General features: G+C 40.3%; 1 protein-coding gene and 1 non-coding gene across 3 annotated transcripts in view; one reads left to right on the top strand and one right to left on the bottom strand.

The window, feature by feature from the left end:
* The window catches only part of pde9ab (phosphodiesterase 9ab), a 76,495-nt gene that overhangs the window by 58,985 nt on the left and 2,601 nt on the right, over positions 1-14,909 (top strand). For both annotated transcript variants that reach the window (XM_043676388.1, XM_043676390.1), the window contains exons 15-18: positions 102-206; positions 2,256-2,384; positions 8,053-8,148; positions 14,605-14,660. In XM_043676388.1, the coding sequence (XP_043532323.1) occupies positions 102-206; positions 2,256-2,384; positions 8,053-8,148; positions 14,605-14,652 (378 nt within the window). In that variant the 3' untranslated portion in view covers positions 14,653-14,660. The remainder of the gene's footprint in view (positions 1-101; positions 207-2,255; positions 2,385-8,052; positions 8,149-14,604; positions 14,661-14,909) is intronic.
* On the bottom strand, positions 14,306-14,378 carry trnak-uuu. Its single transcript has one exon. It is a non-coding gene; the product is annotated as a tRNA-Lys (tRNA).

The following is a 14,909-nucleotide window of genomic DNA, read 5'->3' as shown; positions in this document are numbered from 1 at the left end:
ATATTGACGGATAGGAAATACTGTTGAAAGTTGATGATTTCTAACTGTGACAAAGCAGCAATACATAAATTTACTGAAGCATTGTTTCTTTTTTTTTCAAGCTGAAAATGCTTCTTATCAAATGCTGTGATATTTCCAATGAAGTCCGGCCGACCGAAGTGGCAGATCCTTGGGTTGACTGCTTGCTTGAAGAATACTTTACACAGGTGAAGGGTGCATTGTAAAGTAATGGGTGCAAACTGTAGACACTGAGATCTGTTGTTTTCTACAATGATTTGACAGTAGGATGGAGCCATGCTTCACTAACAACTGATGGTGTCAAGATCCTGGAATTCCCTCCATTACACCATCATGGGAGCACCACAAAGACTACCATGATTCAAAGAGGAAACCCCACTATCACAATCGAAGGGCAGTTTATCCCATTGAATCTTCTCTTTCCTGTACCTTCCTGTCCAATTATAGCATCCCACTTCCTTTGAACTCCCATAATATTTCTGCTTTTAATACATTTTGTTCATTAATCATTTTGCTCCAAACACTTTACGTGCTTTAAGGAAATGGTTCATCTAAAATTCTGTTTCTGAACTGTTTTGAAATCCATGACCTCTGGTCTTAGCATATTTACTGAATCATTTCAGCTGTTCTTAAACAACAAGCTCAAGTCTCCCTACAAGGTGCTAAATCAGAAACCTATTTCAAACACTTCAGTCAAGCCAATGTTCCATAAAGTGGTGTGAAATGACTACTTTGTAAGTTACATTCAGCAAGCTCCATTGCGATGTATTTGTCCCCCGATTCCCTTATTTTGGATGAATACAGACCACTTTCTTCATTTTATGCTGAATTATATTGAAGGTACAGTGCAGAAACAGACACACCAGTCTATTGATGGTTATGCTTCACATGAACCTACTCAATTCTAATTTATTTTACTCTCTAAATCCATATCCTTTCAAAACCTGTACTATCATTTGGTATAATGAATTCTGAACGTATTATAACTCCTTCGGATTTTTTGCTACCTCCCCCCTCTCATGGTGAATCGGTGGCTGGAGGAGTGGGCAACCTATAAAATGGCATGGGCCCCATGCCTGCTTAGAACTGCCCATGTTAAGGAATTCCACCAGCTGTGGGAAAGGCTCACACTGAGCATCTGCTTAACAACTGTTACTGCAGTGGGTTGCAGGAGTGGAATTGTCTCCTTAATTACCCCCTGAGCTCATCAGAGCACTAAGGTTTTCTCCAAACCCTCTGGTTTCTCCTTGCACAGTCCATGTACCCACAACAGGAATATTCTCTACATTCTAGATCAGAGTGGTACTGGAAAAGCACAGCCAGTCAGGCAGCATCCGAGGAGCAGGAAAATCGTCATTTTGGACAAAAGCCCTTCATCAGGACTGAAGGCAGGGAGCTGCCAGCCATTTAAATGGGCCCATTTATCTCTCCACCCTGGAGACTCTCTGCCTTCAGTCCTGATGAAGGGCGTTTGCCCAAAACGTCAATTTTCCTGCTGCTCAGATGCTGCTTGACCTGCTGTGCTTTTCCAGCGCCACTCTAATCTAGACTCTGATTTCCAGCATTCAGCAGTCCTCACTTTTGCCTACATTCCCCACACTGCCATCCAGCTCTGGCTCCTCTTTGTTGGGCACTGGGTATACCCCCCTCCCCATGACATTGCTTAGGGCAGAGAGCTGCCAGCCATTTGTTGGTTGCAGCGCTCAGAGGAAGGACCTCCTCCCCAGATGGGGTAAGAAACTTTGCCTTAAGGGGGCTGTCGTACCCACAACGGACAGGTGTGTGTGTGAGTTCAGTGCATTAAACATCCAGCTTGGTGTTTGATAATATTCTTGTTGCCATTCATTGGAAACCTTGCTGTCACCTCCACCTCCACCAAAACCTTTTGGACTGGTTTTTCAGGGCGAGTTCAGGTTGATGTTCTGATCTCAGTTTGAGTTTGAAATCGATTCTGAAACCCAAATGAAATTAATGTGAGGACACCAGCTTCCCTGAATTTGGAACAGACTCTAGAGTTTAGATTAAATTCTGGGATTTAATGTAAGTATTTGTCAGATTACGTTTAGATTAGACAGATCACATTGGATTAGAATTTATTTAGTTTTAGGATTGAAGTTCTGGTTAGAGTTAAGTTAGCTTCAGGTATAGACTGCAGGCTCATTCCCACTTTGTAATGTGTGTGTCAAACATCCGTGCTTTCTAAGTCTTCAATATATATTACTGTTGTTCAATTGCAGAGTGACAGGGAGAAATCTGAAGGTCTCCCGGTAGCTCCATTCATGGATCGCGATAAGGTTACAAAGCCCACAGCTCAGATTGGATTCATCAAGTTTGTCCTCATACCAACATTTGAAACACTGATGAAAGTAAGTGATGATTTGAAGATGCCGGTGTTGGACTTGGGTGTACAAAGTTAAAAATCACACAACACCAGGTTATAGTCCAACAGGTTTAATTGGAAGCACACTAGCTTTCAGAGCGCTGCTCCTTTATTAGGTGCTTGTGGAGGACACAATTGTACAACACAGAATTTATAGCAAAAGTTTACAGTGTGATGTAACTGAAATTATACATTGAAAAATACTTTGATTGTTAAGTCTCTCATCTGTTAGAATGACCACGTTAGTTTCATTTCTTTAATATGTAAATCACAAAACTTTTTTTAAACGTTACATTCTCAGGTTAACTTTAACCTGGCTAGCACCAATTGTTAAAGTTAACCTGAGAATGTAACTTTTAAAAATGTTTTGTGATTTACATATTAAAGAAATGAAACTGACATGGTCATTCTAACAGATGAGAGACTTAACAAGCAACCAAGGTACTTTTCAACGTATAATTTCAGTTACATCACACTGTAAACTTTTGATATAACTGCTGTGTCTTACAATTGTATACTCCACAACCACCTGATGAAGGAGCAGCGCTCTGAAAGCTAGTGCTTCCAATTTAATTGGACTATAACCTGGTGTAGTGTGAAAGTAAGTGAAGTTATGCACTTTGGAGAAATCAGACAGCCCGTTCTTTATTTAACACAAATATAACAGGTTATTCTGAAGACAAATAATGCGCTGGGCATTATGATAGGGAGACTGTAGTACAATGGGAGGAAGGTCTTTCTATAATTGTACAGGACTTTTCTGGAATCAGACCCGGGGTGGAATGCTCAGTTTTTATCTCTTTATTTAAGGTAGGGTTTATTTGCCTTGAAGGAATGCAGTAAAGGTTCACTGATTTTATTCCTGAAATGAAAATCGGGGATGTCATAGAGACATATAAGATGCTGATTGGGCTGGACAGGCTAGATAAGGGATGAATATTCCCGATGTTGGTGAAGTCCAGAAGCAGGTCTCACAGTCTAAGAATAAGGAATAAGTCATTCACAACTGAGATGAGGAAGAATTTCTTCCCGCAAAGTGTTGTGAACATATGGAATTGTCTACCATAAGAAGCTGTTGGCAATCCGTTCATTCAATGTATTCAAGAGGGAATTGGGAATGGCCCTTGTGGCTAAAGGTATCAAGAGGTATGGAGAGAAAGCAGGAATGGGATACAGAGATTGCATGATGAGCCATGATCATATTGCATGGTGGCACAGGCTAGAAGGGCTGAATGGCCTACTCCAGCACCTATTTTCTACGTTTCTATGAAAGGGTTGTCCTACTATAAGAGGTTGAGTCGAATGCATGTATACTTGTCAGAGTTTATAAGCATAAGAACTGATGTCATTGGGACATACAAGATTTTGAGGGATTTTGACAGGTTAGATGTTGAGGCATTGATGACACCCCCCTCCCCCTCTACCAGCTGGAGAGTTTAGAACACAGGGAATTAATCATAGAATTGCTTGAGTGCAGAAGGAGGCTATTTAGCTCTTTGTGTTTACACTTGGACACAGAGCCAGGGTAAGGAAAGCAGGAATTTCTTCACTCAGGGCTGTTAATCTTTGCAATTTTTTACACTTAGAGTCATAGAGACGTACAGCATGGAAACAGACTCATCGGTCCAACACAGACCAGATATCCCAACCCAATCTAGTCCCACCTGCCAGTGCCCGGCCCATATCCCTCCAAACCCTTCTATACATATACCCATCCAAATGCCTTTTAAATGTTGCAATTGTACCGGCCTCCACCACTTCCTCTGGCAGCTCATTCCATACATGTACCACCTTCTGCATGGAAAAGTTTCCCCTTAGGTCTCTTTTTTATCTTTCCCCTCTCACCCTAAACCTATGGCGTCTAGTTCTGGACTCCCCGACCCCAGGGAAAAGACTTTGTCTATTTATCCTATCCATGCCCCTCATAATTTTGTAAACCTCCATAAGGTCACCCCTCAGCCTCTGACGCTCCAGGGAAAACAGTCCCAGCCTGTTCAGCCTCTCCCTTTAGCTCAAATCCTCCAACCCTGACAACATCCTTTTAAATTTTTTCTGAACCCTTTCAAGTTTCACAACATCTTTCCGATAGGAAGGAGACCAGAATTGCATGCAATATTCCAACAGTGGCCTAACCAATGTCCTGTACAGCCGCAACATGACCTCCCAACTCCTGTACTCAATACTCTGACCAATAAAGGAAAGCATACCAAACGCCTTCTTCACTATTCTATCTACCTGCGACTCCACTTTCAAGGAGCTATGATCCTGCACTCTAAGATCTCTTTGTTCAGCAACACTCCCCAGGACCTTACCCATTAAGTGTATAAGTCCTGCTAAGATTTGCTTTCCCAAAATGCAGCACCTTGCATTTATCTGAATTAAACTACATCTGTCACTTCTCAGCCCATTGGCCCATCTGATGAAGATCCTGTTGTAATCTGAGGTAACTTTCTTCGCTGTTCACCACACCTCCAACTTTGGTGTCATCTGCAAACTTATTAACTGTACCTCTTATGCTCGCATCCAAATCATTTATATAAATGACAAAAAGTAGAGGACCCAGCACCGATCCTTGTGGCACTCCACTGGTCACAGGCCTCCAGTCTGAAAAACAGCCCTCCACCACCACCCTCTGTCTTCTACCTTTGAGCCAGTTCTGTATCCAAATGGCTAGTTCTCCCAGTATTCCATGAGATCAAACCTTGCTAATCAGCCTCCCATGGGGAACCTTGTCGAATGCCTTACTGAAGTCCATATGGATCACATCTACTGCTCTGCCCTCATCAATCCTCTTTGTTACTTCTTCAAAAAAACTCAATCAAGTTTGTGAGACATGATTTCCCAAACACAAAGCCATGTTGACTATCCCTAATCAGTCCTTGTCTTCTCAAATACATGTACATTCTGTCCCTCAGGATTCCCTCCAACAACTTGCCCACCACCGAGGTCAGGCTCACCAGTCTATAGTTCCCTGGCTTGTCTTTACCGCCCTTCTTAAACAGTGGCACCACATTTGCCAACCTCCAGTCTTCCACCACTTTACCTGTGACTATCGATGATACAAATATCTCAGCAAGAGGTCCAGCAATCACTTCTCTAGCTTCCCACAGAGTTCTCGGGTACACCTGATCAGGTCCTGGGGATTTATCCACCTTTATACGTTTCCAGACATCCAGCACTTCCTCCTCTGTAATCTGGACATTTTTAAGGTGTCACCATCTATTTCCCTACATTCCATATTTTCCATATCCTTCTCTACAGTAAATACTGATGCAAAATTCTCGTTTAGTATCTCCCCTATTTTCTGCGGCTCCACACAAAGGCCGCCTTGCTGATCTTTGAGGGGCCCTATTCTCTCCCTTGTTATCCTTTTGTCCTTAATATATTTGTAAAAATACTTTGGATTCTCCTTAATTCTATTTGCCAAAGCTATCTCATGTCCCCTTTTTTGCCCTCCTGATTTCCTTCTTAAGTATACACCTACTGCCTTCATACTCTGGATTCTTGTTATCTCATTTCTGAAGATTGAGATTGATTAGTCAACTATTGAGTATTTTCAAGGCTGAGAGACACACAGAGACTTACTACAGAAAATGCTGAAAGGAATCCATGGGTCTGCTGACATCTGGACTGAAAGAAACAAAATTATTATTTCAGGTCTGTGATTTTTCATCAGGACCCTGAAAAATTAGCCATGCTTATCACACCACAGATGATGCCAGATTTGCTGAGCATTTGCAGCATTTTCTGTTTTTATTTATGATTTCCAGTCTCTGTCGAGTTTTGTTTTTGGACATGATGTAGTGTTCAAGCAGCAAGCTGAAATAAAGATCAAAGATTAGTCATCGTCTTACTGACTGGCAGAGTAGTCTCAAGAGGTGATATGGTCAACTCTAATTCCTTCCTTTGCTTTTATGCTGAAAGATTTTATGCTCATCCTTTTCATCAGGCCCAACATGTATCCCAAGCAGGTTTACCCTCAGGCTGCTAGTCAGTGAAAGGAGGGGCATGTTGTGTCTCATGGTCAGTATGTCAGTATAACTATAAGAGACATGTTTGCGATATGATCACTATATCAATATGTTCTTGGATTGAGTGATGACTTGAAACATCTTGGTGAAAGAGTCTATGGAATTGTAATCTAAATTGAAATAATTGAGGATGCATTGTGCAAAATTAGTTTGACATGAGATTGGCGGTATCAGTTAGTGGTTAGCACTGCTGCCTCACAGCGCCAGGGTCCCAGGTTCGATTCCAGCCTCGGGCGGCTGTATGTGTGGAGTTTGCACATTCTCCCAGTGTCTGCGTGGGTTTCCTCCAGGTGCTCCGGTTTCCTCCCACAGTCCAAAGATGAGCAGGTCGGGTGAATTGGCCATATTAAATTCCCATAGTGTTAGTTAGAGGGAAATGTGTCTGGGTGGGTTACTCTTCGGAGGGTTGGTGTGGACTGGTTGGGTGGAAGGGCCTGTTTCCACACTGTAGGGAATCTAAACTCCCAAAGGTATCAGCATTGATTCAATTCAGCTTTTCAATCAGAACAGTTCAAGTGTCATTCCAGACATCTGAGTACAAAATCTGAACTGTTTCAGTGTAGGATTGAGGGACAGCTGCATCGAGGAGATACCTTCAGTTAAACCAAGGCCACATGTGCATCATAGAACATTGAACAACGTTGCGCCAACCTGTGAACTGTTCTCAGCTCGTACCCCTACACTATCCCAAATCATCCATGTGCTTATCTAAGGATTGTTGAAAACTCCCTAATGTGGCTGAGTTGACTACATTAGCAGGTAGGGCATTCCACGTCCTTACCACTCTCTGCATAAAGAACCTGCCTCTGACATCTGTCTTAAATCTATCACCCCTCAATTTGTAGTTATGCCCCCTCGTACAAGCTGACGTCATCATCCTAGGAAAAAGACCTTCACTGTCTACCCTATCTAATCCTCTGATCATCTTAAATGAATCTTCCTTTGGCTGGGCATAAAAGCATGATTTGAAGAAAAGCAAGAATGCTTTCCTGATGTTCTACCAGGCATTTATTCCTTAACCAACGTAATGCAGATTACTTGGTGAATTATTTTAGCTATTTGCGGGCTCTTGCTGAGGCATAATTTGATTGTCCCACAACAACTTTTATATCTGTATAAGCATCTTTAAAATTACAGAAAGCCCCCAGGAGCATTAGAAAGCAAAATTGACATTAGACCTTATAATGTGATATTCAGGAAAATGTCCAATGGTTAAGAAGGTAGGGATTTAATGAGTGTTATAAACTCACTTATATTGACACAAGCACTTTGAAAGATCTCAAAGTAAAGAAAACTCCTGTTCAAGTGCAACTGTTTTTCTCATGAAGGGAAAATGGCACAGTCAGCTGGGCTCCTTTAATATTACATCGAAGGCATATTTTGGAAGTAGTGTAAAGTCCAGTCCTGAATTTTACGATATCTGAATATATAATATGGGGAGAATGCTAGATACTTTCAGATGTCTCCCAAAAATCTGTTACTTTAAATTTTTGCCTAGCATGCAATAGTATGCTAACATGCATTACATAATGTTTGTGGCTGATTAGGTTTGATTATTACAGGATCACCATACCACTCCTGTATTGTAAAGTGACTTGTTCTAATCATTCTATGTTTGTTAAGTTGTTCCCACAGATTGAAGAAGCCATGGTACAGCCTCTCCGAGATTCTAGGGATCGCTATGAAGAGCTAAAGCAGATTGATGATGCCATGAACGAGGTAAATAATCTGTAGTTGTTGTAGTCAATCTAATATGATTAAATCTCAAGTTACCTCAGTTATCATATGTAAATCATGGTATTTAATAATAATCCACTTTAAAACTGGAAAATTATGCCTTTGTAAATTGCATTTGTGACACTGACCAACTGAATTGCCTTCTTCATAAAAGAAAAGGCACCATTTGTACACAACCTCAGGGCATCCTAAGGGGTGTTACAACCAGATAACTATTCTCAAACGCAGAATGATTTAGCAGAAAAGGTCTACATTCAGCCTATCATGCCTGTGATGGTGCTTTGAAGGAGCAATGCCATTGGTTTCACTTTCCTTATTTTTCTCCATCGCCTTGCAGATATCTCCCCTTGCCGCATTTTTCCAAGTCACTTTTGACTGTCACTATTCAATCTGTTTTTAACTGCTCTTTCAGACAGCACATTGCTGGTTTTGAGAACTTGCTCAGTAAAATTGCATTTCCTCAGGTCACCTTTGCTTTTTTTTTTGACTAATTGTCTGAAATGTGTACAGACATTGGGTACAGACATTTCCAGTTTCTTCGCATTTTCACTATAAAAGACCTCCATGATTTTGAACAGTTAAATCATCCATTAACGTTCCTTGTTCTAAGTTGATCAGCCCTGTTTCACCTTTCATCCTGAATTTGAAATTAATTAATTTCATACAGAGGTTAAAAGATCACTTAGACAAAGTCCAAGCCTATATTTTTCTAGGGTCTAGATTAGAGTGGTGCTGGAAATGCACAGCAGATCAGGCAGCATCCGAAGAGCAGGAAAATCGATGTTTCGGGCAAAAGCCCTTCATCAGGAATGAAGGCAGGGTTTGCCTATATTTTTCTAGTCAGAGTTTTATTTAAAGTTACACATAAAAAAAAACTAATGCCATTATTACTTGTTCCCTATGTTTACAGACCTAGTCAATTTATTTCAAAATTATCATCTTATCAAAATCCTACTCCCTGGTTCCAATTGGTTTCTAAATCCATGCCAGACCCTGATTAATGATAACAGTCTCTCTTTTTGTCTTTTTATAAAAATAAATTGAAATATGTCCAATAGAAATGAAAAACAAACCAAACAGAAAGTAGAAAATGATAAGATATTGTGCAGATTGACAACATTTGATATTCCTGGGCTTAAGTGTACATTAAAGTTTAAATTATGTTTTTTTTCAGTAGTTTTAATAGCTTCTTCCCCCAAAAGGAAAAATTATAAACCTTAATGCACTTGAAAATACAAATTTGCATCAGAAGCATCATTAAAACCCATAACTTTCATGTTCTTGAAATCTCCCAAAGTTTGAAATTTCCAAAGCAGTGCTCCATTTTGATTATTTTCAACATTTTGTTCACCCACATAATGTTTTTCAGTTTGAGATCTTTTGTACTCAAGTCTAAGACCTCAAAACTGGCACCAAGCCTCAATTGGTGCCCAACCAATACAACTATCCAGTTCGACTTTGCAATTCTTTCCATTCAGTTTTGGAAGCTGCTACATCGTTTTGAGGAGCCATACTTTGCCTAACGGCCATGGGGCTAAAGCTTCTAAATAAAATTGCTTATGCAAAGTGACACTTGACTCATTCTGTCTGACTTTTACTCCTATCGATTTAAAGCTTGACTTAAAATTTTGAATTCCTTTTTAAAGTTTATTTATGACAATGTTTTCAAACTCCTTGCTCACCGCCTTCACAAACTCATCTACATGCGTCATAAAGATGCCTGAAAGCTATCTGTCCTGGTGCCAGTAAAACATGGAAGGGTGTGCATTCAACTGAAGACAATTTAAAAAGTTGAAACTTTTTGAGAAGTCTGGTTGTCTAGAAGCATCGGTTGGGTCATTTACACATTTATTTTCCTTCCAGATTGTCCCCACTGCATTTGACCACCCCTTTTTCGAGCTTATCTCCTGACAGATATGTTGCTGTAATGCCAATTGATTTACATTCCCTCGTATTTGTTGCTAACAATGTCAAGAAAATCTTCCAAATTGCTTTCCATGACATTGGTCTCTTTACTGTTAGAACTTGCCTCCTTGTTTTTTTCTTCAAACCTTGTGCCACTGGTTTTGCTTTTGCTTAAATTCCCATCTGGTGAAACTTTTACTTTGCATATCTACCAATGGGATGGGGCTGACTGTCACCTATCCAGCACCCCGCTATATCTCTCCACTTCGTAATTCTCACTGTCTTTCAGTAAACTATATCCAAGATGTTTATAGCCACTAAAACCTCCTGATCGTAAGGGGGTTCTGCTCCAGGTGGCATCCCCTATCAGTGTTAAGCTTCTTGACCGTGTAAAGCTGCACCACTATCTTGCCGAGCATCTCTCTGTTGGCTGTCACTGTTTGATCTCCGCTCCAACTAGTTGGATTCTGTTTGACTGTTTGTGATCTTGGTGAAACTGAGGACTGGAGATCAGAGTCAAGATTAGAGTGGTGCTGGAAAAGTATAGCAGGTCAGGCAGCATCCGAGGAGCAGGAAAATCAATGTTTCGGGCAAAAGCCATGTTTGTGATCTCTTTCTAGGGACATGTTCACTCCTAGAACCATTACCTAACCTTACAGTGCATTCTCTTGGCCTCATTTTTTCAATTATGTTTTGTGATGCTTATAATGGTTTATTACTTTTTATTATGTTCCCAATCCACGGCCTTAACCTCCCAACTCTCATCGTGTACATTACAATTTTCAGTGGCCTTCCCGCTCGACTTATAATAATTACATTTCTTAATTAACTTGCCCCCTTCTGTAAATATTTAACTTTATTACCTACATTTGGTGGTTGCCCTTTGGGATCGATATCCTCATTTTGATAATCAAAATTAATCTGCCCTTCACCATACAATCTGTCAACTGCAACTGTTTGATCCTTGTAGCTTCAGTAGGTTGCAGTGTCATGAAAAGTACCCAATTCCTTTTTACTTTCTGTAATTCATCTAGAATTGGAACATTTGCAATCCAAACCAAACAACCTCAAACAATCCAGTTTCCATGCTGTGCAAACAGTAGTTTGCTGTCATTACTAATAATCTTCCTCAGACCTCTCCAATCTTTAAGCCCCCCTTTTGTCTAAGAAACTGTTTCCCTGATTGAAGTTGGTTTTCAATGGCCTGACTTTCTGTGTTAAATATCATCAATTTCAGAGACATTGACTTTAATAAAGGCTTTCTGACTGCCTGCGAGCTCATTGTGATCCTTCCTTTGCTGGGGGCTGATTCCCTTCAGAACTTCCAGATTTCTGCCAAAAACTCTGATCAGCTGCAGAGAAATTCGAAACTTGGATGATTCACACTTTTTCGGATTAAAAATTCGTCAAAAATATCCAAGTTTTCTTTTATGTTTTGGTGCTCTATTGGAGTGACTCGAGTGACAATAATGTATTGTTTTAAAGTCTCTCCAAAAGTTTAAACTTAGTATTCTTACTTATAAATGCTATTGCATGAAAATGCAGCATGAAATTCTTCCAATGAATCTTTTATTTCAGTGAACTAGCAAAATTGTACAGTTATTTCTTTCAAAAATCAAATTCTAAATATTGCTTGCTGAGGTTTTGCCACTTTCAAAATGGTGGTTTGCCACTTTCTGTATGATAGATTTGCCTTCTGCAGTCGTAATAGAGATTTCTTGCTACTTCAAAGACAAAACTAATTTTCCCCACCTTCATGTGCCAAAGGACGTTACTCATCGCCTTGCACAATTATTAAAGTTTATTGGCTGTGGTCTTAACAAATCCGCCTGACCAAATCATGATTAAAATCTTGATTGAATTGATCTAAAAGTCCTAAATTCATGTAACTATCTTCTTTGGTTGGACTCTTCATTCAAATCTTTAATTTTTTTTTGTCCTCTTAAAAATCTCCATAAGTTTTCAAAAGCTGTGGTGTCAGTATAAATTTTCGACACATTGTTCCACCTGCTGTAGTTATACTTCATGGAGACTAGTTGGATTTAGAGTGATGATTTATTTGATGGGTAAGTACGCCCTGTCTTCTTTCCTTCTCAACCTGTTCTTTTGCACCTTTATCGGAAAAGATCCCTGAGGGAATCATAACTTTATTCACTAAGCTCCCAATTGCTGCACAATGTTGCTTTCTCTAAGGTCTCTCTCATCCCAGCGTAGCTCCCTTTGACTCGTTTCCTAGTCTACATCATGTTCACTGCAGCTCTTACCAGCTTTGAGGTGAAGGTTTGGTTTCTGCTCTGTCACTTTAGCCGTACTGCTGTTCTCACGAGTGCTGCTGACCAACTGTTTGTTTAAAATAATAAATTCATTGGATTTCAAAAGCATTTCTTCTGGGTCAAATGAATTCTCTCCACTGTTATTACCTTAAGGAATTTCAACAGCGGTACCCACAATAGATTAACATGTCCTGTTAGGCTCTGGGTAACAAACACTGTTGACTTGTAGTTGGGTTAGTTTGTTATCAATAATCCTCCTTCACGCACCAAGACTAAAAGCCTGTTTCATTAACTGTGGTAGAGGATTAAACTACTGGAAAGTCTTAAGAAAAACTTGTCTTTCATACCCTGTGTAATTTATTGCACAATAGCAGGTACAAAAAGAATTAACTATTTAGGCTAGTAATTACAATTGTCAGAAGCTGGAGATGATGTACCTGTCTCATTCATAATCCTGTCCAGGACTGTCTGATTGTCCATCAAAGACACCATCAGATTGGGTGAAGCTAATGCAAACTCAACATCAACTATTCTAAAAACTTAGACAACATCATTCTAAAGTTTGTCATACTTTCCTCACTGCTTCCTGCATCGCTGTGTTTTGTGCCATCTGCATACTTTGAAAGCTGTACCCATTAATATATATTGAATGTCTCAACAGCAACGTCTGGGTAACCTGCCTCCAGTCTGAAAACAAACATTCAATACCACTTTCTAGCACTTAGCCAATTTCATATTCACACATTCACTTTCACTTTAATCTTGTGTGTTGTAAGTTTGCTTCCCAGTCTACCCATGTGGGTACTTTATCAAATTTGTTTTGGAAATCTGACCAACACTCATTACGCTTATCATTACACCATCAGATAATGCTGTTATTACATTATTGAATGGACACAGAGTACACACACTGTCAACCTGAGGGAGCTTTGTTTGTGACAACCATTCATTAACATTTCTCTAAAACCACGGCTTTTCCTTTTTGCAACATTCATTTGTCTGTCTCCTCTATGTCTGAAGCCGTGCATGGCTTTAACTAATCTTTTTCCATATTTCTACAATAATACTATGAGCTGACCATTGGGAACTCCCGGTGATTTTTGTTTCTCCTCCTCTTCCTAAGAAGCCGACTTTCTCCAACTGTTATCTGTCTTGACAATGAAGTGAGGATAAAAAAGACTCAGAGGACTGGCTGTTCAAACTCTCATTTTCCTTTTGTTGCATTCCATGATGATCTCACTCATGTGCTCTCTATGTTGTTCTTTCTTTCTGAAGGGGTGAGGCATTACTTTAAGCTTGTCTAATAAGGAGAAAGTGAGGTCTGCAGATGCTGGAGATCAGAGCTGGAAATGTGTTGCTGGAAAAGCGCAGCAGGTCAGGCAGCATCCAGGGAACAGGAGAATCGACGTTTCGGGCATAAGCCCTCCTTCAGGAAGTCAGGCCTAGCACTAAACCTTAGGGAATGGAAATCATACATTTAGCAAGGGGGACCATTTCCAATAAAAGAAACAATTTCCATCAGTAATACCAATTTGCCAAACTTGAGGACATGTGAAGCATCATCCTACACTTCCTCTTCACCTTTAACTATGCACCTCAGATGTGCCTCCAATGATGGCAGAAATATTATAATGAGCTGACTCCACCTGGTATTCAGATCCTCCAGTGGAGTGAGAATCATAAAATTTCTACAGTGCAGAAAGGGACCATTCTGAAATCCCACGCAGACGAACCTCACATTTACCATGGTTAATTCAAGCTCACCATGGGGCAGTTTAGCATCACCAATTCAACTAACCTCTGCACATCTTTGGACAGTAGGAGAAAATTAGAGCACTCGGTGGAAACCCACACAGACACGGGGAGAAATTCCACACAGGCAGTCGTGCGAGAGTGGAATCAAAACCAACACTGAGACAGCAGTGCCAACCATTGTACAACCATGCCACCCATCAGAAAAGAAACCAAGCAGGGACTTGAATCCTGGGCCCTCAGATTAAAAATCTGATGCTCTTCCAACTGAGCCACTCAGACTCAACCCATTATTGAGGAAAGACTTGGGCAAATCAGAATTTGGCAGAAGTAGGGGGAGGGGGCAAGGAATTTTGGTCCCAAGCACATTGTAGTATGAAGGGCATTCTAGCCCACTATGGTTACTGTTGAAGATAAAGGTTGTAACAATCTTCATTTTAAGGTCCATGGTGTTTAAAAGCATTGCTACATCACATTGACCACAATAAATTTTTTTTCACTTTACAAGTTGCGGAAGAAAACAGAAAATATTCCCCTTGGATGGAAGAAGAAATGATTTTCTTCGTAAGTAGATTTTGGAGTAATTGTCACTCTTTCAACAGTCTAGGGCTCTGAAACAAAATAATGAGAATCCAAATTCAGATGAGAAAACTTTAAAGGAGTTTAGAACATAGAACAGTACAGTACAGAACAGGCCCTTCAGCCCACAATGTTGTGCCGACCACTGATCCTCATGTATGCACCCTCAAATTTCTGTGACCATATGCATGTCCAGTAGTCTCTTAAATGTCCCCAATGACCCTGCCTCCACAA

Source organism: Chiloscyllium plagiosum, chromosome 35 (genome assembly GCF_004010195.1).
Source record: "Chiloscyllium plagiosum isolate BGI_BamShark_2017 chromosome 35, ASM401019v2, whole genome shotgun sequence".
Lineage (NCBI taxonomy): Eukaryota > Metazoa > Chordata > Chondrichthyes > Orectolobiformes > Hemiscylliidae > Chiloscyllium > Chiloscyllium plagiosum.
The sequence above is the reverse complement of the archived record's forward strand: the minus strand, read 5'-3'. Positions and strand labels throughout refer to the sequence as shown.